This window comes from Canis lupus, chromosome 10, assembly GCF_003254725.2.
Source record: "Canis lupus dingo isolate Sandy chromosome 10, ASM325472v2, whole genome shotgun sequence".
NCBI classification, from domain to species: domain Eukaryota; kingdom Metazoa; phylum Chordata; class Mammalia; order Carnivora; family Canidae; genus Canis; species Canis lupus.
In genome coordinates this window covers 7,936,065-7,957,931 of record NC_064252.1, presented here as the reverse complement: position 1 = coordinate 7,957,931, position 21,867 = coordinate 7,936,065, and the positions used below count along the sequence as shown (strand labels likewise).

The window sequence follows — 21,867 nt, the reverse complement described above, 5'->3', positions numbered from 1 at the left end:
GGACAATGTCATGTTTCAGAACTGGGCCTTATCTACACTATCTGCTTGTATTTATTCTGGGAGCCTCATTGCCAAGGTTTTGTCCCTAAACAAGCATGAAACAGTTACAAACTACATGGAGATTGGCTGGATATCAAATGTCAGTGTTTGGTTCATCGTTCTTTTTTTCAAAAATATTCTCTATTCTCCATACATGCTGTGGTGACTGGCCACACAGCAAAGTAAAAGAGAATCTTTTGGCCCATAAAAGTAATTTAGCAGTTGCCAAAACAGAAAAGCTGATGCCCGTCTGTAAAATCAGAGGCTAATGCCATTTCACTGTAACAGTGTGTTCTGGAATGCACTGGGCTTACGCATCTGGATGCCTCTCAGTAGGTCATTCATTCATTGAGCAAGTATATATTACATACCTGGCTGTACCTAATGCTGGGTACTGGGGGAAAAAAAACATAATCCCATCCTCAACCACCAAGAATCCAAACTGTACATGACAATACATGATCTGTACATGGGAAAAGTTTAATAGTAATACAGGACTGTATATGTTTAAGGGCCACACTGGTTTGAGTCCTATTGCAGGCCAGTATAGATGAAAACCCTGGGAGATAGGTATGGCTATGATGTATTCAGAGCAGGCCAGTTGAGCTCCAGAAAAGGATCCCTGTTGGGGAGTAGTCCGAAATCAAGGAAATTTGGAGCTAGACCATGAGGGACCCTTAACAGGCTAAGAGCCTTATCCTAGAGACAAGAGGTGACATGAAAGCATTGCAATATGGCAAGTCTGATGCATCAATTACATATATTGGTTCATGTCATGATGGAGATTTTAAAGAGGAAAAATAGAAAGATATTTCAGGAAAAGTTATAATAATGCCAACATGAAGACCTAAGGGCCAAGTTAGGGCAGAAGCAGTGGGAATGACAGGCAAGGGGCAGAATCAAGATTACGCAAAGAGAAAGGACAAGACTTTGATGTCTGTGTGGCTATCAGGACACGGGGTAGAGGCAAGAAACAACAATGACTCAGAGGTTCAGTACTTTTGTTACTGGAAAAAATGATAACTCTGTTGACAGATATAAAGACGTCAAGTGAGGCTTCTGGCTTGGGAAGGTAATGAATGAAGCTCCGTGCAAATGAGGAGCTTGGCCACGAGGCAGTGGGAATGGTTTGCATCGAGTGAGCATCATTGCCCAAAAGGAAATAGTTCCATCTGTACAAGTGCGTGAGCTTTATGATAGAGTATAAACAGAGAAGAGCTGAGGCCTGAGTCTTAGTGATTTTTTGAGATCATGAGCTGGGAGGAGGAGGGTTAACAAGGAACTGCAGGAAAAGCAAGGCATGCGAGAAGAATCAGCAGTGTCCCAGCATCCAAGGATAATGAGTTGTGCGTCTAAAGGATGACATTTTGCAGGGAGGTGACAAGAAGAATGCCCAGGAAGAATGAGAGATCTGGCAATTTTGGGTCTAGACATTCAGGCGTCGGATTATTTTAAGCATTGGGTGTGCTCATTCATTTTGTTTGGGACTTTAACATCAAACTCTTTTGCTTTCTCGCTTATTACTTTAGTAGATTTCTTGCCGTTCGCACACAGCATAGGAGTTTACTTCAAATCGCTCTGGTAATTCTCATACCGAATGCCTGGCTAATCTGAACACAACGTGTATGCTCTGATAATACCAGGTTCTTGTGAGAATTAAGTGGACAGTGACCGGAGTTTAGTAAACACTCAATAAAAATTATTTGCACATTTTCAAGCTTTATGGCATCTGTATGCTTTGCATCTGTCAATCGCCTGAAATTTCCTTCAGGGCAAATCTGATACCTTTATTGTTCCATGTGCCTCATGAACACTTAGGTCAGCATCGTGATACATGAAGTTGAAAGAGGTTGGAGAGCCATGGTTTTATGAAGAACCTTTGATTCTTAACTCAGACGCTCCTGTAATTATTGTGCTAATATATTAGATTAAGTAGGCACCACAAACCCAGAACTTCAAAGATGGAAAAGAATACTGGATTCCCTCTGTTCCTCCCAATGGTTAATGCAGTTCTCTGCTTCCTTTCTGTGTGTCTACCCAAGAAAGAGGGCCAGAGCGAAGGCCTTCTGAGTTGTCCCATTTTGCTGTTTAAATAATGTCTTCATCTCTTCTGGAAGGAACGACTTTCATATTCAGCCAAGTTGCTTGGAAGCAAGTTAAGTGGCCTCTAGCACTCACTCCTCTCTTGATAATATTTGGGTGTCTTTTATACTTCTCCATGAAAAGAAAATTTACTGCATGGGAAACCAGGCCAGCAAGATTTTTCAGCGACTTAATTTAGAAGTGAATTATTCTCCTGAATAGACCCATTCTTTGTTTGAATACAAGGCAATCTTTTCATGTGTTTCTCAACTAAGCACCCTACTTACCTCTACCTGAGTTTCCACTAGTGTCATTTAATAAAACAAAATGTACTTTTCCCTAATAGAGGTTTCGTGCTCTCCAATATGCCACCTCCCTATTACAGTTCATACTCTGAGTTCCTTTTATCTAACTAATAAATCTACAATCTGTGGAACTTGTTCCCAAACTTGAAAGCGAGCTCGCTGTTCTCTTTGGCATAGAATTTAGGTTTTATTTGCCCCCAAATAAGTGTTTCCAGTGGAGAGGTTTGAGACTAAGACTGTTTATGGTATTATAAATAAAGTAAAAACAGAAAGTCCTGTCTAGAACTTAAACTGTGACATTATAAATCTAACATTTATTTCATCAGCCATTTTTTTTTTTTACTTTGAGGGAAATATTTTAGCCATTTAATAATTAAGTTAAATGAGGAATATAGGTTATCTCTACTACCTGGTGATGATACCTGATTTGTAGAAATACTTTATATGGCATGGGTGGTTTTGCTAGGTCTGTTGATAATGACAGAGTGAAACATTGAAAGAAATCCATGTCAAGATCAGAGACAAAGGGTTGGTCAATTTCTAAGTAGTTTTCAAATTGGAATTTTTAAGAAAGAAAACGGTAAATGGACAAACCCCTTTAAAATGTATATGCCGAGGGGATGCCTGGGTGGCTTAGTGGTTGAGCATCTGCCTTCAGCTCAGGTTGTGATCCCGGGGTCTAGGGATCAAGTCCCACATTGGGCTTCCTGGAGGGAAGAAGCCTGCTTCTCTCTCTGCCTGTGTCTCTGCCTCTCTCTGTGTGTGTCTCATGAATAAATAAATAAAAATCTTAAAAAAATATATATGTGTGTGCCAAGTATGAAGGAAATTATATATTTCAGAAATTACAGCATCGTTATCATCTCCAAAAAGGAGGATTAACAAAAAAAAAAAAAAAAGTTTTCTCTGGAAACTGCCTATTACAGATAAAATCCAAACATAAACTGTTTTGACCAGTTCCTGCTGTAAAATATAATCTTAGTATTGCAGCAGAAAAACTGATATTTACTGATTCTCAGAGAAATCAAAGGGACACCCTAAAACCTCTAGTGTGAAATTTGTTATTGATAAGATGAGACTATTGACTGTCTGGACAAATCCATTGAACCTGGCTGCATCGTGCTAAGCAGTCACGCCAATACTGGTTACAAACTCTCTGACACTGAATATAACGGATTCTGAGCTTGCCAGTCTACCTGATGGGGTCATACTCAAAAGCAACAACTGGAGACCCAGAGGCTCTATGGAATTGTTTCTGGACCCCGAGTGAAATTCTTTCAGTTCCACATTCTTTGAGCATAGTCAAAAGCTTTTGAGAGACACATTCAGAAGCTACTTTACTACTAAATGTTGTTTTCTTAAAGCACACTTTCAGGGAGGGGCACCCTGGTGGCTCAGTTGGTTGAGGGACGTGACCGTTGATTCTGGCTCAGGTCATGATCTCAGGGTCATTGGGATCAAGCCTCATGTCAGGCTCCGCCCTCAGCACAGTTTTCTTGAATTCTCTCTCTCCCTCTGCCCCGCCCTGTCACTCCCAATCAATCAATCAATCTTTTTTTTTTAAAAAGCACACTTTTAAGAAGACAAGAGATTTAAATCAAATTGTTCCATGAGCACAATCTCACTAAATAAAAGGTCCAAAAATATTTCATCTATGATCAGAGAACTCTACAAACAGAGCCAATGATTATCACCAGCCACGCAGAACTGAAACAAGGTACATAATTAGTGTTTGTTTTTAAATAAATGTCTTTATTTCACTAGGAAAGGCATGGAACCGCTTATAGAAAATTTGGGGGAAAATCAGTATCAGTCCTACACAATCATTGTTTTAATATGGGTGGCTAGTCTTTCATCCTTTTTCTTAATAATACACACAAAATTGTTAACTTATATTTAATTGTATTTTTATTCATGCCCTTTTAAAGTATATCACCCGTATAAATGTAAATTTCATTTATAATGTGATGAAGCTCAAAGATGTAATTACAGAACAGTAAATGACAACTTATGAAATGGTGTTTGAGGCAGTCTAGCCAGCGAAATGTTTTATTTTCAGCATGCTTGTGCTCTACCCACCCAGCTCTTTTCCATCATGATATGTACTGTTAATACAAGTGTTCAAAATAAGTCTTGGAACGTGGGATGCATTACACAGGTGTTTGCTATGTTACTGTTGCTAGTCGTTATTCCTGTACTTAGTAATACAAATAACCCAAAGTTATTAATTATAAGGGCATACATCACTAACTCCTTTCATTAATGCCAACGAAAATATGTTTTAGAACAAAATGTTAAATGATTAACATTATCTAGATAAGCAGAGAGGGAAGCGCAGCTGGTAGAGGTCATTTAAAACAGCTGGGTTCAGGAAACACTCCCTAAGAAGTAACCCACTTTTAGTAGTTGTTGGTTTTACTGCAGGGTCAGAAATCATCTCTTTTTTTCAAAGGAATTCATTCCAAATTGAATTACCTTCACGGGCAGTGAGGAGAGCACTTGATGGGATGAGCACTGGGTGTTATACTATATGTTGGCAAATCGAACTTCACTAAAAACAAAAACAAAACAAAAAAAAACCCCAAACAGACTGAATTAGTTTTCCTGATGACACTCCTTTCTTTCATCGGACTTCTTGTAACCCTCTGCCTTCCCTCAAACAGGATAGGAATCGACTATCTTAAAACTCTTTATCCTTAGGGCCCTCCTGGTGAATGAATTTAATAAAATTAATTCACAAATCTTTGTTACCCATAAGGAAGGACCCTTCATGGTGGTCATGTGGAACATTGCCACAACCCAAAGAAGGGGCTGCAGTGGGAATTTAGTCTGTTTTCCTGGGGAAACCAAGAAGTGTTTCGCGCCAATGTGCTGCAGGTGTCACCCACGGCAGCTGGGATGACCCCTTTGCATGACCCTCCTCACTTGGAGTCCCTAATAGCTAGTACATTGATACTAGGACCCAAGGCCACAAAACTGTGTGGATATGTACGAGGTATCTCTTAATTTTCTCCATATTGGGAAATAAATTGTATACTGACTATAAGAAAGACTATATTCTTTTTTAAGTGTTATTCTAGCCCATGCTCATGTAATTCATAATTTAGTTACTTAACCCGTCCAAATTCTGCATATCTCTACAGATAACCGCAGAGCCACTCAGCTCACCTCTCACTTTGACAACAGCACTAATTATTGGTTGTCCTCCCTTCCCAAGTGAGAACACATTGTTTCCATCACAAATCCTTTGAATAACCCAGTAGAGAATCAGTTAAGCATCAAAGCTCTCCAGGGAGATTATGCTTCACTATTTTCAGTTATTTCATGCCTATTCAAGTAGCAGGAACCATTTTCTCTACTAGACTTAGTGGGGAAAATGAAAATGTTTACAAAGTCAAATTTCACAGCATGCTGTCAAATTGCAGTGGCGGTTTTTACACTTTTAGGCTTCTCTCTCCATAATTAAATTGAGACGTGAAATGTAAACCTGTCAAAGAAATGATACTGAAAAATAAATATTTAGAGCAAGTTCATTACATTTTGGGCTTTAATATCTTCTTTCGTCGATAGCTTACTGCATTCATTATCCCTTATTTATTCCAGCTTTCCAAATTCTGATCAAAAGACTCACCTCAGATTTGAAAAGAATTAAGGAATGGCCGAAGAAGCTGCGATGGATCTTCTAGGGACTAGTTGCTGATTGTTTTGATACCACCTGTTTCCTTAGGAGCATTTTTTTTTTCCTCAATCCTTTTAAGAGACAACAACTAAATAATATCATAAAAGGCTACCTTGTGGGTATTTTGGACAGATGTCATTAATGTTTTTAAAGCACCACTTCTCTCCCAATGGAGTCTGATTCTAGAGTTCTAAAATCCAGAAGGGTGAGTTAGGCCTACCCAGTTTTTTAGACGTCATGTGTTCCAGATTTCCTGTAGTGCAAAGTGTCACTCTCCCATCAGAGGAGTGACCAGTTAGGAAACGCCTTCTCATGCTCCATGGTTCCCATGGTACTGATTGTCAATGCCTTTTATTGTAGGAAGAATACTTCTATGAATTCCTGTCCTTACGCTCCCTGGATAAAGGCATCATGGCAGACCCAACGGTCAATGTCCCTCTGCTGGGAACAGTGCCTCACAAGGCCTCAGGTGGGTGGTCTTTGCCTCGGGGGAAAGTTTACACTTAAACTGTAATGGTGACAAAAATAACATTGAAGGTCCAGAAGCCACTCATCAGAGGAATCATGGAATAATTTCCTGAAGAGATCCGTTGATTTAATTTTTAGGGCAACTCAATTGTTATGTCCTTATCTCTTTGGGGCAAAAAATTAGGATGGGAGTGATGAAATGACTCTTCTCTTAATTTGCTAAAAACTCTACATGGCCCCAGTTTGTATGTGATTCCAGATTAAAAAAAGAAAGTCACCACATGAGATGTATCCAGCCAATAGGTATGAATTAACGTAGTGCACATAAATGTGACAAGGATGCAAAGCAAGTCATTGGGGGGAAATGGGATGCATCAAGAAAAACATCCCCCAAATGAGCATGGTACTGAATAGGAATTTGAAGGAGAGAAGACACCTGGAAATGTGGGAGGTTAAGGGGTTAATATGTCGGAGCTAATCATCCTTCTCTGCTGAGAAAATATAGTATGGGGTATTTGTTTAGAGCTGTTCGGCCTGCAAAATAGCAACTCCTTCCTTATCTAATTTGAGTTCTGGGAAGGAGTCAAGGCCACAATTACTGCTCCATTCTACAAATTAGAAAATTAAGCCTTCTGAGGCTTCACTGACTTTCCCAAAATCATATATGACTAATAAGCAGTGGAGCGGAGAACAGGTTTCACGATCTTTAGAGAAGTACAGAGATCACTTATGCTAACATGTTCAAATACATGTTGGTTTCTTTCTAGTCTATAAAGATATATTTTTCCAGAGTTGTAAAAATATTACATACTTGGTTTTGCACTGTTTTTTTTTTTTTGCTTTTAACTTTTAACATAAGCATTTTTCCATGCCATTTTAGATTTTTCCAAAAGTTGTTTTTGATGCCCTCATTATCCATTTTATGACCATACCCATAATTGGTTTACTCATTTCCTTATTGTGTGTTACTTAGATTATTTTCGGGGATTTCATACTAGAAATATGACAATAAGCACTCTTTTTTTTTTTTTTTTATAAGCACTCTTTTTGAAGTAATAGTTGGTCACTGAGCAGGAGGCCTTGTCTTATTCACCACAACTGCCAACAACGGCCCAGCATGGAACAGGCATTCAGAAAATACTTATTGGATTAATGTGTGTACCAAAATCTTTGCACTCATCTCATTATTTTGTTAAAATAGATTCTTAGAAGTACAATTATTGTGTCAAAGGACATGAACTATGAACATTTTAAAAGCCTTTTAGAACAAATTGCCAAAGTGCCAAATTAGTTTCCACAAAGGTTGTGCATTTGTGCCCTGGCTAGCAGTGTGGGAGAGGGCCTCGCTCATTGTAACCTCATCAATGCTGGTTCTTAATCATGTGAACTGTTCTGCTCACTTAAAAAGCAAAAAGTGGTTTCTTAGCGTTCTTTTGATTTTTTTAATTCCAACTGGGGTACAAGATGTGTTCCTGTATCTATTAGATGATGTAAAATATCTGTGTACCACACTCATTTTTTATATTGAAAATATAAAATAATCTATTGATTTGCAAAGCTCCCTATATATTAACTGTCTACACTTTCTGGCATATTCTTCAGTTTATTACTTTTTTTTAAGGTGGGGATATTTGATTCTAAGTCCTATGCGATCACAATTATCTTTCCCTTTGTCATTTTTCCCCCTATTACTTTTCTGTTTGGAAGTTCATTCTTATTCCAGAGAGCAGTTATGTGATCATTTACATATGCTTCTGGTATGTTGTCAACACTTATTTCGGCAATAGTACAAGGTAGGGCTCTTACCTGAATTATTTTCCCGAGTATTCAGCTTTTCCAGTGTGAGAGGTTGAATTGATTCCAGATTTGCCCTTTATTTCACATTAAGTTCTTTCATACATAGAGCTTCAGAGCTTACTATTTGTTCTAATACTGTAATATTTTTAGTTTTATACTATTTTTAAATAACTGATATTGTAATCCTGTCCTTTTTAGAAAAAAAATTAGACTTATTCTTCTAGAGAAATGTTAGAATAAGTTTAATGTCAAATGAAAATCTCATTAAGCACTAATATGAATCTATGCAATAATTAGGAAATCAAATATCCTTGTAAAGCCCGCTTGCAGGTTGCAGTCATCTATTACTTCCAGTGGATCTCTATTTTCACGTCTCATCACTGGAAGAGCTGGGGACCAAATGAGCAGAGTTTTTTTCAGTTTCCTGGCATAGGTATCAATGTGGGTGTAGACACGTGTGTGTAATTTGAGGTGTAACTAGCAGCCCTCCCGGAGTATTTGCTTCCAATCCGGATGAGTTTGGGGTTCTACGAAACTCCTGTAGAAGGAATGAGGCCTTGGATTCTGGAGATAAACTCACCTGAGATTTGTAGCCCCAAGGATATGGATACCCCGTTCCAGATCCATGGCCATCCCTATTGCACACAGATGGCATTGCTACTGTAGTTGCATACTGCTACATCACAGAGACAAGAACGTTCTTGGACGAGAACATTCCTCAGTCTCAAGCCACGTCTCACAGTGTTTCTTTTTAGTCAAAGATCATTTTTTTTTTTAAATAAAATGTTCTTGATCATATTTTTTGCTCTCTCTTTTTAGTAGCAGTCAGGAATAAAACAAATGCAGAATGTAGCTCTCGATTTCCATTTTATATTCTCGAATTTTTCCTTTGTCATTCCCTGATTATTAAAGGAATATAAGCTCATTGTAGCCCATTAAATAATTAAATTCATTATACAGTCACATCAGCTCAACTTCCAATAAATCTTGCATTTTTGGGTTTCCAATTTAATGCTTATATCCTAAATCTTCCCAGCTTCATTCACTTTAGTGTCTAGTGAAAAAAGCTTCCTGAAATTCTATTTCTTCAGAATCTGAGATAATCAAATTGTGAATATATGATGTGAGAATATTTTAATACATCATGCTGAGATAAAACTTCAATTTCTAATAATCTAGAATCTTTATAAATAATAAAATTTAGGGGAAAAGCTGATTGATGCTTTGGACAAGGTAGGATTAAAAAGAATAAGCCTTCTGGGCTGAAGTGACTTATGCATGTGCATGCACACACATACACACACACACTGCATGTACAACCCCACCGTCCCCACACAGAGGGTTTTGAAGGCAGATGCAGGTTTGTTTGCAGAAATGCAGGTGCAAGATGTTTATGGGAATTTTAGCTCATTGCAGGGCAGTTATTCATTAGCCTTATGAGCTCAGTCCCCACAGTAGGAGAAGCAAGGGTACCTTGAATTATTAAAAAGTAACCAAATCAGTGTGTCTTTGCCCCTAAACATCCAGGTAATATTCATTATTCTACGGGTCTATTTTATATCCTCATGCTGCTAAGTTGTTCTTTCATCCCCCCAGACTCCTCTATGTCAAAGCATTGCATGAAAAAGAAAACTCTTGATCTTTAACAGTTACGAAGTGCCTACCTTCTGGCATCTGAAGAAAACAAAAACAGGAAATACAAACTGCAGGCTGCTTCAGTAAAATTGGGTAACAAAAAACAGTTTCCATAAACCCAAGGCTTTGCCTCTCTGAACACGGTTTCGGTCGTACCGTGAAACCAGCAGAGAGCAGGCTTGTTTCTCAACCAACATTTCCAGGAATTCCAAGTTGAGAAATGTTTCAGTAGGTGCTAATGCTGGAGGGACCATCTTCTTCTTAGCAACCCCAGTCCTTGGGGGAAAGTGAAGCCCAGGGAAGGTGCTCAGGATTTGCTGAGACAATGAACTGCTGCCAGCACAGCCTGGAGCACTGATGACTTGGTGCCATCGCACAGCCCTTTGTGGTCAGGTGGTGCTGAGGATGTGCTCTCTCCTCTCGTCTGGTCTCTTCCCTTGTAAGGACAGTGGCTCAAGTGACCAGAGGCTCCCATCTCAGAGTGGAAGAGGTGTTTAATCAGAATACGCTGGCTGTTTACTTCCCTTTGAGAGTTAGTTTATGTGCAATCAGTTAGTGGCACATGAGTGTCCCGGAACACCATGTGAGTTAGATTCAATCTGCTTTCGTTTTTTCTGGGTTGTTTTCATTTACCTGAGTCTCAATGATACAATCTAGACTTCCCCGGAATTCACAACATCTGGACTAATTTCGTCTAGCCGTAGGTAACAGTGGCCCTCCACTCATATGCTTATTGTTGCAAAAACACAACGTTGCCATCATGTTGCTGTTACTCCTTGGAAGTAGGGAGTCTGTGCTTTCTCTACCTTTGAGATCTCTTTTTCTTCATGGATGCGTTTTTCTGCATACACACTGTTAATGTCTTATTCTCTGCATCTCCCACTGTCCATGGTGGATTTCTGTGTGTATGCATTTGTGTGTACATGTGCTGGTGTGTGTGCAAGTGTGTGCCTTTGTGTATAAAGGTATATGGGGGATCCCTGGGTGGCGCAGCGGTTTGGCGCCTGCCTTTGGCCCAGGGCGTGATCCTGGAGACCCGGGATCGAATCCCACGTCGGGCTCCCGGTGCATGGAGCCTGCTTCTCCCTCTGCCTATGTCTCTGCCTCTCTCTCTCTCTCTCTCTGTATGACTATCATAAATAAATAAAAATTTAAAAAAAAAAAAATAAATAAAGGTATATGGGTGAGTCTCCCCACAAGGTTCATCTTTGTGTCTGTCAGTGACTAGTTGGTGATGCACTAAGTTGGTGATATGCTAAGTGCTGAAATTACAAAAACCAGTAGGATATGGTCCCTGCCTTTGAAAATCTCATCCTTAGCGAAGGATGCAGAATCATAATTAAATCATTATGTTAAAAGGCAAGCATATGTAGAGGGGCTCGTGAAATATGTAAATGAAGTGATTTAGGCAGGTGGTGTTAGGGAAGGTTACAGACAGCAAGTGCTGTTTCACTTTGGTCTTGAAAGACAAGTAGGAGGACACTGGACAGAAAAAAAGAGAAAGAATATTCCAAGCAGTAGGATGGGTGCACGGAGTCAGGGGAATGTGGACCTGGACCACATGTTGAGGAAATGAAAGAAACCTAGTTTGGGTAGAGCACAAGTTACAACTAAGTCAACTACTAAAGCTAACTAAAGTCAGGTGTTGCTTTTTGGTTTTGTTCTTGTTGTTTTTATTTGAGAGAGAGTAAGACAGAAAGTTGGTGGGGGGAGTGGCAGAGAGAGAGGAAGAGAGAAGATCCCAAGGAGATGACCCGCTAAGTGCAGAGCCCAACACAGGACTCGATCCTACAACCCCAAGACCATGACCCAAGCTGAAATCAGGAATTGGACCCTCAACTGACTGAGCCACCCAGGTGCCCCAGATGGTTCTTTTTATAAAGCAAATTTTTTTCCAAATAACTCCAAAAGGTATAATTATAATTCTTATTACTTGAATGGTCTTATAGATAAATTTATAAACAGAAAGGAGGACATGTAGCATTTGCACAAAAGGAAATCACATTTCTATTTCATATTTTAAAACTCAAAAATATGCAAGTATAAGTAGTGTAATTTATACATCTTTTATTAATTTCTACTTTTATCTTAAAAGTTAATTCATTGAGGGGCGCCTGGGCGGCTCAGTTGGTTAGGCGTCTGCCTTCAGCCCAGCTCATGATCTCAGGGTCCTGGGATCGAGCCCTGTGTTGGGCTCTCTGCTTGGGAGGGGGGGGGGTCTGCATCTCCCTCTCTCCCTCTCCCTCTGCTCTTCCCTTTGCTCATGCTCTCTCTTGCAAATAAATAAATAAAATGTTTTTTTAAAGAGCTAACTGATTGAAACTCATAAACTAGGTACCCCTTAACTTTATTTATTTTAAACTTCCTTTCAAATCATTCTGTATTGAGGAAGCCCATACTTATGTTGACATACTTCCTGTTTCGAAAGAGATAGGTATGTGTTGGTAAAACGTTTCCACCTGGGCTGAGGGAATTTGCGATGTGTTCATTTTTAATTGAAGTTGCATTTGTTAAGTTGTGATTATGAAAATACACACAGGTTTAAACCTAGGGTGTTAGATCTTTAAAAGATGAAGAAGAAAAATACTTCATATGAATATTAACATGAATTGAACATCATTTTAGATTAGTACATTAATTCTTAGAGATAGCTTCCTTTTGGTTTACTAAGAGAATAGAGATGCTACATCTTTAGTTACCTGCCAAGATTGCCTGAAGTATTTCTATTCAAAGATATAAAAGACTTTTTTTCTTTTGCATTTGACAGAATAAGGCCATAACTATGCTACCTGAATGAGTGCTTTGATAAGATTTTTTTTAGAGAGAGAGAGAGCGAGAGTGGGAAAAAGGGAGGGGGGGGCAGAGGGAGAGGGAGAGAGAGAATCTTAAGCAGGCTCCATGCCCAGTGCAGAGCCAGATGCAGGGTTTGATCCCATGATGCTGAGATCATGACCTGAGCACCCCATGAACTACCTTTTTTAAAGAATTAAGTGGGCTGAGAAGTGGAGGCTGAATAAGGTCCAGGAAAAAGATGCACCTGGAAAATAATAGCTTGGATGATTACATGTGGCGAGAAAATTCTGAAAGTTTCATCTCTAAGAATCCTTTCAGGTTCTTCCAGCCTTTTATGCCTCAGGATGGTTATTGACCTCCCCCATCCATGCAAAAGATTCATGAGAAAGAGTAACAGAATTTTGGAACTGAACACAGCGAAATTGCACTGGAAGAGTTAACAATTGAAGGAAAATTGTCAGCGCTTTTGCTTCTTTTTGAAATGGAAATCCCTACAATGGATTTTTGTGTTTTGTAAATTGGCATTTTCACGCATAAGATTTCATTAAACCAAGGCTTTCGGTGGAGACAATTTTACTTTGAAACGTCAGACACAGTTTTGGTTTTCTCTTCCTTTTTATTTCTGTTAGAATGTCTGTATTTCCTTTTTACCTTTTAATTTATTATTTGCATTGCTCAGATCTCAAGATTCAGGAGAACTGGAAATCCATATTATTTTGAGAATGGCACAGTAATAAGCACTGACAATGCCAAAGCCTTGAGAGAGGTTTTTGGTTGTCAAGCACATTAGGATTATGTGACCAAGGATGCCTGGGTGGCTCAGCGGTTGAGCATCTGCCTTTGGCTCAGGGTGTGATCCCGGGGTCCTGGGATCAAGTCCTGGATGGGCTCCCTGCAGGGAGCCTGCTTCTCCCTCTGCCTATGTCTCTGCCTCTCTCTCTGTGTTTCTCATGAATAAATAAATAAAATCTTTAAAAAAAAATTATGTGCAATGCCTTATAGAAGAGCAAACCAATTTCCAAATCATTCCTTTTTAAAACCTAGGGGAAAGGTTTATGAAAACTAAAGGGAAAGGATTTTTCTTGGCTTGGTATGATTTCCCCAAGCTTGGCAGTAATAATAACCTGCTATATAGAAACAAAATGAAGCAAAATTTCAAGTGTATACCTATTAGCAATATTTCACCTAGTGGATCAGCTAGGTCAGTATTCCCCAGTGGATATGTTATGATAATTCAGGGGATTTTAGAAATTTATATCATCAGGGTCTCAGTCGGTTTGGTGTCTAGACTCTTGATCTCAGCTCAGGTCTTGCCCTCAAGTCATGAGTTCCAAACTCCACCCCCTAAAAAAAAAAAAAAAAAAAAAAAAAGAAGGAGAAATCTACATACTCCATCTCTTAGCCAATGACTTGATCCAGTTTCCACCCACTGACTTGTGGGCATTCCACAATTGGTGGTCTCTTTGCTCCTCCAGTCACCGTCATCATTAGTTGTCATTCTTTGTTAAGTAAACATCTACATACCCCCAGTGATCATTACACTTATACAAATAATGGTTCGTTTTTAGGAAACTAAACCATTAGGTATATTAGCTTGTCATGACATTATTTGAGCACATCAAACTTTCTTCTAGATCTCCAAGATATGGACTCTTTAATATTAACAAATAGCCTAAGAAAATATTAGCTTCGCTAACTCAATCCAATAATTGGAGTCTAGTCTGAGTTGTAAAATGTTTCCAAAGAAAATATTTTGTCACTTTCAAGCACACAGAGTAAAAAATAAACTAGCGCTTATGGGTTGTTATTTAATAGATTCCGGAATACTGTTTTTTAGCTCTTTTTGGATTATATGAAGGCTGTCGAAGGTACCCACAAGGTTTCTTTCCCTAATCAGTCCATCTGTGTTGCCTATTTGCTCCTTTAATTTTTAGTAAAAATCTTTTTTTTCAAGATAGTACAAGCCCAGACTAGGAACAAAATATCCCAGATTCCATATTGGTAGGGCACAAATTAACGAGTCATTTATTCTTTTGCCACCAGGCATGATGTATAAGTTCTGAGGAGAATGCCCATATGATCAAAATACAATCACTACTCTGGTAGAGATACAAGAATGTCAAATAAATGAAATGTGAACGTTTTTGCCTTGTTCTTTGTCTCTAACCACGATTTCTATACAACTGGAATCAATTAGATAAACTGTTTCTCTATACTTGCTTTTTCGTTAGTTGTCCAAGTTGGTTTCCCGTGTCTTGGAAAACAAGATGGAGTGGCAGCATTTGAAGTGAATGTGATTGTAATGAATTCTGAAGGCACCACTATCCTACAGACACCTCAAAATGCTATCTTCTTTAAAACATGTCAACAAGGTAATCAGTGATCACCATCAAGAGATGGCTCATAGGGCTTCCTTCCAGGTGTGATGTGGGTAAAAAGATATAGATAGATGATAGATATATAGATAGATAATAAATAGATAGATAGATAGATGATAGAAAGATAGATAATAGATAATTTTTAATTATAATTAATTAAGATAGATTAATTTTTAATTATACCGAAAAATTATCGGTATAATTATAACCACACCAATGGATAGAAGGGCTGGTTACTGCAGGGTCCAGTACTAAGACTTTCTCTGCAACCCTACTCACAATTTTAGGAACCCCCAATACCCCTTCAAAAGCCCTCTTCTACCTCTCTCCTTCCCCTCCTCCAACACAATCTCTGGGAGTCCCAGCCTCATGGCAAGGCTGCCAGTCATTACCAGCAACCACCACCTATGAAGGCAATACCACTCATACCCCCACCATAAGCTTGGTGCTGCTGACCTCCCCAGAGGACAAGGTGCTCCCGTCACACCAGCAATTTCTGCCAGGCAAAGGCATCTCAACCTGATGCCCATTTAAAGCATGAAGGCCTAGATTTTTTCCCACCCAGATACAAGCTTTTCCAGCACATATTTTAAGCTTTGCAGTTTTTCAGGGCTCTAAAGATGAACCAGAAGGCCATTCCACCCTCTGAAAGTGAGCATCGTGGGCCATATCATTTATTTCGGTGTGAATTTAAGAAGGTACAGTAGATTGATAGGTGGGGATGAAGGCAGAATGAAGCTTGTTTGTCTTCTTCCATGAGCCCCCTACTGTTGGAAGTAGAATTGAGAGAAGCAAAGTCTGACTTGGATGAGGATTTAGTGAAGCACAAGTGGTGTAGAGGGAATACACATAGAAGTCATCAGTACTCAGTAAATTAAGATCATCAGTGCACCGGAGGGGGAAAGTCACCACTCACCTCTTCATGCTCACTGTAATTCACTCAGCACAATTTCAAAGGTGTCCATATAACCTTGTTTCTCTTTGGTGAAGCCGAATGCCCAGGAGGGTGCCGAAATGGAGGCTTTTGTAATGAAAGACGCATCTGCGAGTGTCCTGATGGGTTCTATGGCCCTCACTGTGAGAAAGGTAAAGAATGGAGAGAGCCAGCTACCCTCGCTTGCTTCCCAATGAAATTGATGTCATACCAGAGCCCCCACATATGCTTTTTTAACACATTCCTTGAAATTATTTTTCTGGGCATAAGGATTGGTAAAATCTTAAAAAGCCACAGAAGAATAGTTGGAAAGTACTACTAGGAGTGATATTCTGTTAAATCCAATATATGGGGACGGGGCAGAGAACTTTAACACAATGTCTACATTCCTTGTGGCCACTACCCACCGCCCCCCCACCATCCCTAATTCGCTACTATATGTGCTATGCTTCGGCATAATCTTATAAAAGTCTTTAAGTTTTTCTCCTCCACTTAAATTGGATTTAAAAAGCTAATATTGTGACTGGTCTGAGAATATCTACTCCAATTAAAAGTAGCTTGATTCACAACTGAGTCTACACCTGAGTTATGAAGTTGCTAGAAGGCCAAAAAAAAAAAAAGTGAGAATAATTTGATTATAAATATTTCTCTTAGTGAAATTCCCTTTATTATGAAAGAGTTAAACAAGAAAATGTGTATTAACCACAAGATGCTTAAATAGTAAGAGCTTACTTGATGAGGGTCAGCCAAACATTTTTCATTTTCAAGACCTAAGAATTTTTCTTGTTTGCATAGATTTTGGAATTAGAAGGGGAAAAAGGGCAGGGAAAAATATTTATAGTCATAAGAAGGCTACATCTTAGTCAAAGTAATGATTCAAGGCAAATTTTCATCAGCCATGGAAATGGAACAATTCCAAAATTCTCATTGATGAGATTGGCCCCCAAAGAAGCACCTCGTTTACAACTCATATATAATGTTTAATAGAGCAAACCTATATCTCTAAAGACTTTACAGAGATCGAAAATGTAGAGCTATTGTATTACTGGTATTTCCACAATGTCCTTCCTCAAACCTCTACTTGGCCTTACTCAGTGCTCTCTCTCTATCAGCCCTTTGCACACCATGGTGTATGAACGGCGGGCTCTGTGTCACTCCTGGGTTCTGCATCTGTCCACCTGGATTCTATGGAGTCAATTGTGATAAAGGTAACAGTTTCTTTTTAAAAACAAGGTTCTTTTTTACTTTTTAAATGTTTAGTGAAAAGAAGTATATTTAATATATCATCACTATGTAATAGCTCTGTAAATAGGGTGTAACAGTTCGTTGGCTGCTATGATAACTTTAACACAAATTTTAATGTAGTTCAACACAGTCGAAGTTTGTTTTCACCTACAGAATGCTCCAGGGCAGGGGTCCCTACAGTGGGCAGGACAGCCCTTCGTGCTATGATTCTGGGGCCTGGCACCTTCCACCTGTGGTCCTGCCTAAAGCTCTGGAGCTCTCTGAAGTTAGCCAATGAGCAGAGAAGAATATTGGGGTAGACACTACTTTAAAAATGGGGGGTGGTGGGGCACCTGGGTGGCTCAGTGGTTGAGTATCGACCTTCAGCTCAGGGCATGATCCGGGGGTCCCACATCGGGCTCCCTGCAGGGAGCCTGCTTCTCCCTCTGCCTGTGTCTCTGCCTCTCTGTGTCTCTCATGAATAAATAAAATCTTAAAAAAAAAAAAAAAAAAAAAAAAAAGAGAGTAGTGGTGGTGGTGCCTGTGTGGCTCAATCAGTTAAGTGTCTGCCTTCAGCTCAGGTCTTGGTATCAAGTCCCGCGTTGTGGTCGGGCTCCCTGCTCACTGGGGAGTCTGCTTCTCCCTCTCCCTCCCTCCCTGCTCATGTTCTCTCTCTCTATCTCTCTCTCAAAAAAATAAATAAAATCTGTAAAAATAAAATAGAATAAATTAAAATAAATACATGCCGTGAAATAAAAAGATGTGTTAGTTTTGAGAAGTGTCTCTTTGGTGATCATGCAGTTAGCATCAATTAAGATTGAAATGAACAGCTTTTTTAAAAAGAAGGAAAAAGTACAAGAAGAACCCCTCAACATGAGTCAGAAGAATAATTTGCAGGCATCTGCTCTTTTGTGATACATAAAGTACTTCACACATTTATCTGATTTTACACTCAACAACAGCCTTTTGAGATATGTAAAGTTTTCTCTGTCTCATTCTCAGATAAGCAAGATGAGGTTTACGGAACTTCAGTAACTTGACCCCGAACTCACATCTTCTGCTGTCCTGTGTTGTCACTCAGGCTAGCTGCCTCGGGTCCCCATTTCTCCACAAGTGACTTCATCTGGGCCAGTGACTTGATCTCTCTGGGGGTCACACTTTTCCAGAATATAAATTAGGAATTAAGTCATTGCCCTTGGCTCCCCAGCTCCAAGCTAATTGAGATAATATGTGAGATCATCTCTACCTCTTATTTTTGAGTGATCTAAAACTAGAATGGTTGGATTTAACACAGTTTTAAAGTCCGTGTTCATCAAGGTTAAGCACTGATGACACGAGGACAGCCAGTGACTAAAAAAGTTTCTTGTCTTAATCTACCATTCAGCATCTCTGCTATGCCAAAAGTGGGCAATTTTTGAAGCAGAATGTCACAAAACTGTTAGGAAATAGAGCAAATCCTTCAGAGATTTGGAAGAACAGGTTTAAAGAGAACATTTGTGAGACCTGCTTACTTGGGTGTGTCTGTCATTGGGTGTCACTTGTACAATGGAGCATCAACTGCAATGTTTTCCCAATGCTATGGAGCCACAAACACTGCGTGGTCACTGTGGAAGGAAAATATGCGTACTCCAGTATGTTTTACACTTTATAATATTTTGCCTTTCAGATGAAAGATTTTTCCCTACTTGTCAGACTCCAGTAACTTTTTATTATTATTATGCTTTTGGAAAGCCTGTTGAAATTCCACTTGGTCTCATTGGAGATCTGGGAATATTAAAAAATAATGGTTTTTACTACCTCAACAAAAAGATACATTTATCATCCAGGAGGGAGTATAGAGCTTCTGAAAAATGGCTTAATTACTGGCCCAGAGCTAGACCTTAGCACAGCATATTTGAAGAAACATTAAAGATTAACGTTCAGTGGCTCTTGGGACATCTGTTGCAAACTTTAGGAAATGAGTAGTTAAGCCCTGGCCCAGCACACCCTCAGCCCCAGTGAAAGTTACCTGGTGTCTCTGGTTCATTTTCCTGGTCAAGAATCATTGCACAACAGAAATGTAGAGAAGCTTGTAAAGTGTTCTACAAATACTGGGAGCGGGGGCACATTCTTTAACTAGCTCCGTTGTTCTTATCCGTGACTTCCAATCCAGCTCCCAGGTTCGCTGCATTCTATTCATGGGATGGTGCCCAGAGGGCTCTGGCCAAGCAGATCCTAATCCTGATGTTTCTTCATCTCTTCTTAATTCCCCAGGAGAAACAGGGACAAGTGGGGAGACAGAAACACACCCGCAAAAACAACCCTCCAGCCCCAACAATACTAGCAGCAAGTAGCAAGGAGGAAGGCCTAAGAGCTGGTTCTCCTAAATCCTAAATTCCGTACCCAAATGCTGCTGCTCCCCTGTGCATCGGGAGGCTGGATTTGTCAAAACAAGTACAGCATGACCTTAAGATGGGAGATACTTAGGATTTTAAACAAAAATCTTTATCATTTTAGAAGCATGATATTTGCAGAACAAGCTAATTGGACTTCTTTTCCACAAACAAAGCGTACACATAGCTCTTGGATCTCCTTTTTGATTTTCCGCTTGGAAGCTTACTCCAGCTTTTGTTCATCTGCAGCCAACTTTGGCCTGTTTTATATAGGACACGAACAAATAGGGCCTATAACTGGAATTGCCGAGAATCCGAGCTCTCATTTTAATCTCCTTTATAGATTGAGCCAACTTGTCTATCTTTAGATACTCAGTCTACCTTCTCTCGTCCCCATTTTTGTCCTCCTTTTATTTTACGTGTGAGCAGCGAAATTCCAGAAGTTGACACGAAGACAGGGTTTACGATGAATCACAGACAGTATGATTATTACCTGGAAAATCTAGTTAATTGGACTCCCACAAAAAAAGAAAAATTGGACTCCCACAGGAATCTGTCCAAGTAGCTGGTGCCACTCCCCTGCCTGTGGGATCTCATGAAGGATTGACAGCCTGTCCTTTTCCAAATACCTTGACTCCTTCCTCTGAAAGTCATGAAAGTCTATTTTTTTTAAAAATCCCGATGACATAAGATGAATCTCTGTTCTCATTCTGGGAAAAAAATAAATGCTTTCTCCTTTGCCGGCTCCCAGTATTGATGGCCTCTCTCCCTTTTATCTAACGTAAGTCTTCTTTTCACTCTTCTTCTAGCTTCAACAAATATTTTAGGGGGTTATAATGTTCTCTTTTTTAAGGGCATAGATATTTACAAGAAAATATAAAAGATCATTTTTTTTTTACACATTCTGCCTTTTTTTCTAAGATAGAAGCACCTGGGGGAGGATAGGATATAATGTGTGTGCTATTCTGTTGTGTGGTTGGAATCTGCCATTGGCCAAGCAGTTGGTGACAATCCTTGGCCTTTGCAGAAGTGGCTTATTTGACTAAGTATGTAAATGGGCAGGCAACAGATGCCTCAGAAATATCACCTCACTTTAAGTGAAGCTGCATTTTTTTTTTCTTTTGGTTTGGCCTACTGTCTAATGCAATCACCCTGTTATCCATTCTAATAGCAAACTGCTCAACTACCTGCTTTAACGGAGGGACCTGTTTCTACCCTGGAAAGTGTATTTGCCCTCCAGGACTAGAGGGAGAACAGTGTGAAATAAGTGAGTATTGACCTTCTGCATTCTCTTTGTTGGGAGGGAGAACTTCAAAACTCCACCTATCATTTAATTAGTGAGGAAGCTGAAGCCCAGATGCAATGACTAGTGGTTTCTTTTCACCAGATTTAGCCACCGTTCATTGTGGCTAAAGCTGGAGCAGAGGGTGCCATAGCTCAGCTCAGCTGACTGAGCACACACACTGACTCAGTTATATCTGGGTTTGGGTTGTTTAGTGTGTTGCATTGTTTCTTGTTAGTGAGTTCATCCCCTTCTCATCTCAAAGAGCCCATAGCTTCAGCCTAGAAATGTAGACCAAAGTTTTGAAACAGGTGGATTTGTTTATCTACCTGCAGGCATAGAAGTTTCTTCTCCTTTCACTGCCACATGTCCTGAATTACACTGAGCCAGGACCCATCTAAGAAGAAAGGATAAATTCAAGAAAAAGGGAGAAAGGGTGCAGAGCAATAACAACGACAAAAAAGAACAAACTAACAGTACATACAACATGAATCAATCGCAGAGATGTTCAGTAAAGGAAAAAGTGCATACTGCACGATTCCATTTTTATGAAGTTTAAGAACAGGCAAAAATAATGGATGATAGTAGAAACCAGGATAGTGGTTGGGGGTACAAAGGGACTTTATGGGGTGCCAAAAATGCTCTATATCTTGAATGATGAAGTGTCACGTGAGTGTTTATTTAGATTAAAAACAATAGCTGAGCTGTAAGCGTAAGATCAACACAGTTATGTCTTCGTTACGCCCTCACTATATGTTTGTCGTGCTTCCATAAAAAGAAAGAAAAATGTAAGGGTGGAATGTGGTAGATAATCATTGTTTTCAGAATTAGGATATCAAACTGCTTATCCTGGTTCTGCCACCTACCGGCTGCGTAACC

The 21,867-nt window shown here is 39.5% G+C and overlaps 1 protein-coding gene across 1 annotated transcript in view; it reads left to right on the top strand.

Moving 5' to 3' along the window:
* WIF1 (WNT inhibitory factor 1) overlaps window positions 1-21,867 on the top strand; it is a 66,199-nt gene that overhangs the window by 34,254 nt on the left and 10,078 nt on the right. Inside the window, exons 3-7 of the mRNA XM_025476708.3 lie at window positions 6,466-6,574; window positions 15,030-15,170; window positions 16,167-16,262; window positions 17,223-17,318; window positions 20,878-20,973. Of these exons, the coding sequence (XP_025332493.3) occupies window positions 6,466-6,574; window positions 15,030-15,170; window positions 16,167-16,262; window positions 17,223-17,318; window positions 20,878-20,973 (538 nt within the window). The remainder of the gene's footprint in view (window positions 1-6,465; window positions 6,575-15,029; window positions 15,171-16,166; window positions 16,263-17,222; window positions 17,319-20,877; window positions 20,974-21,867) is intronic.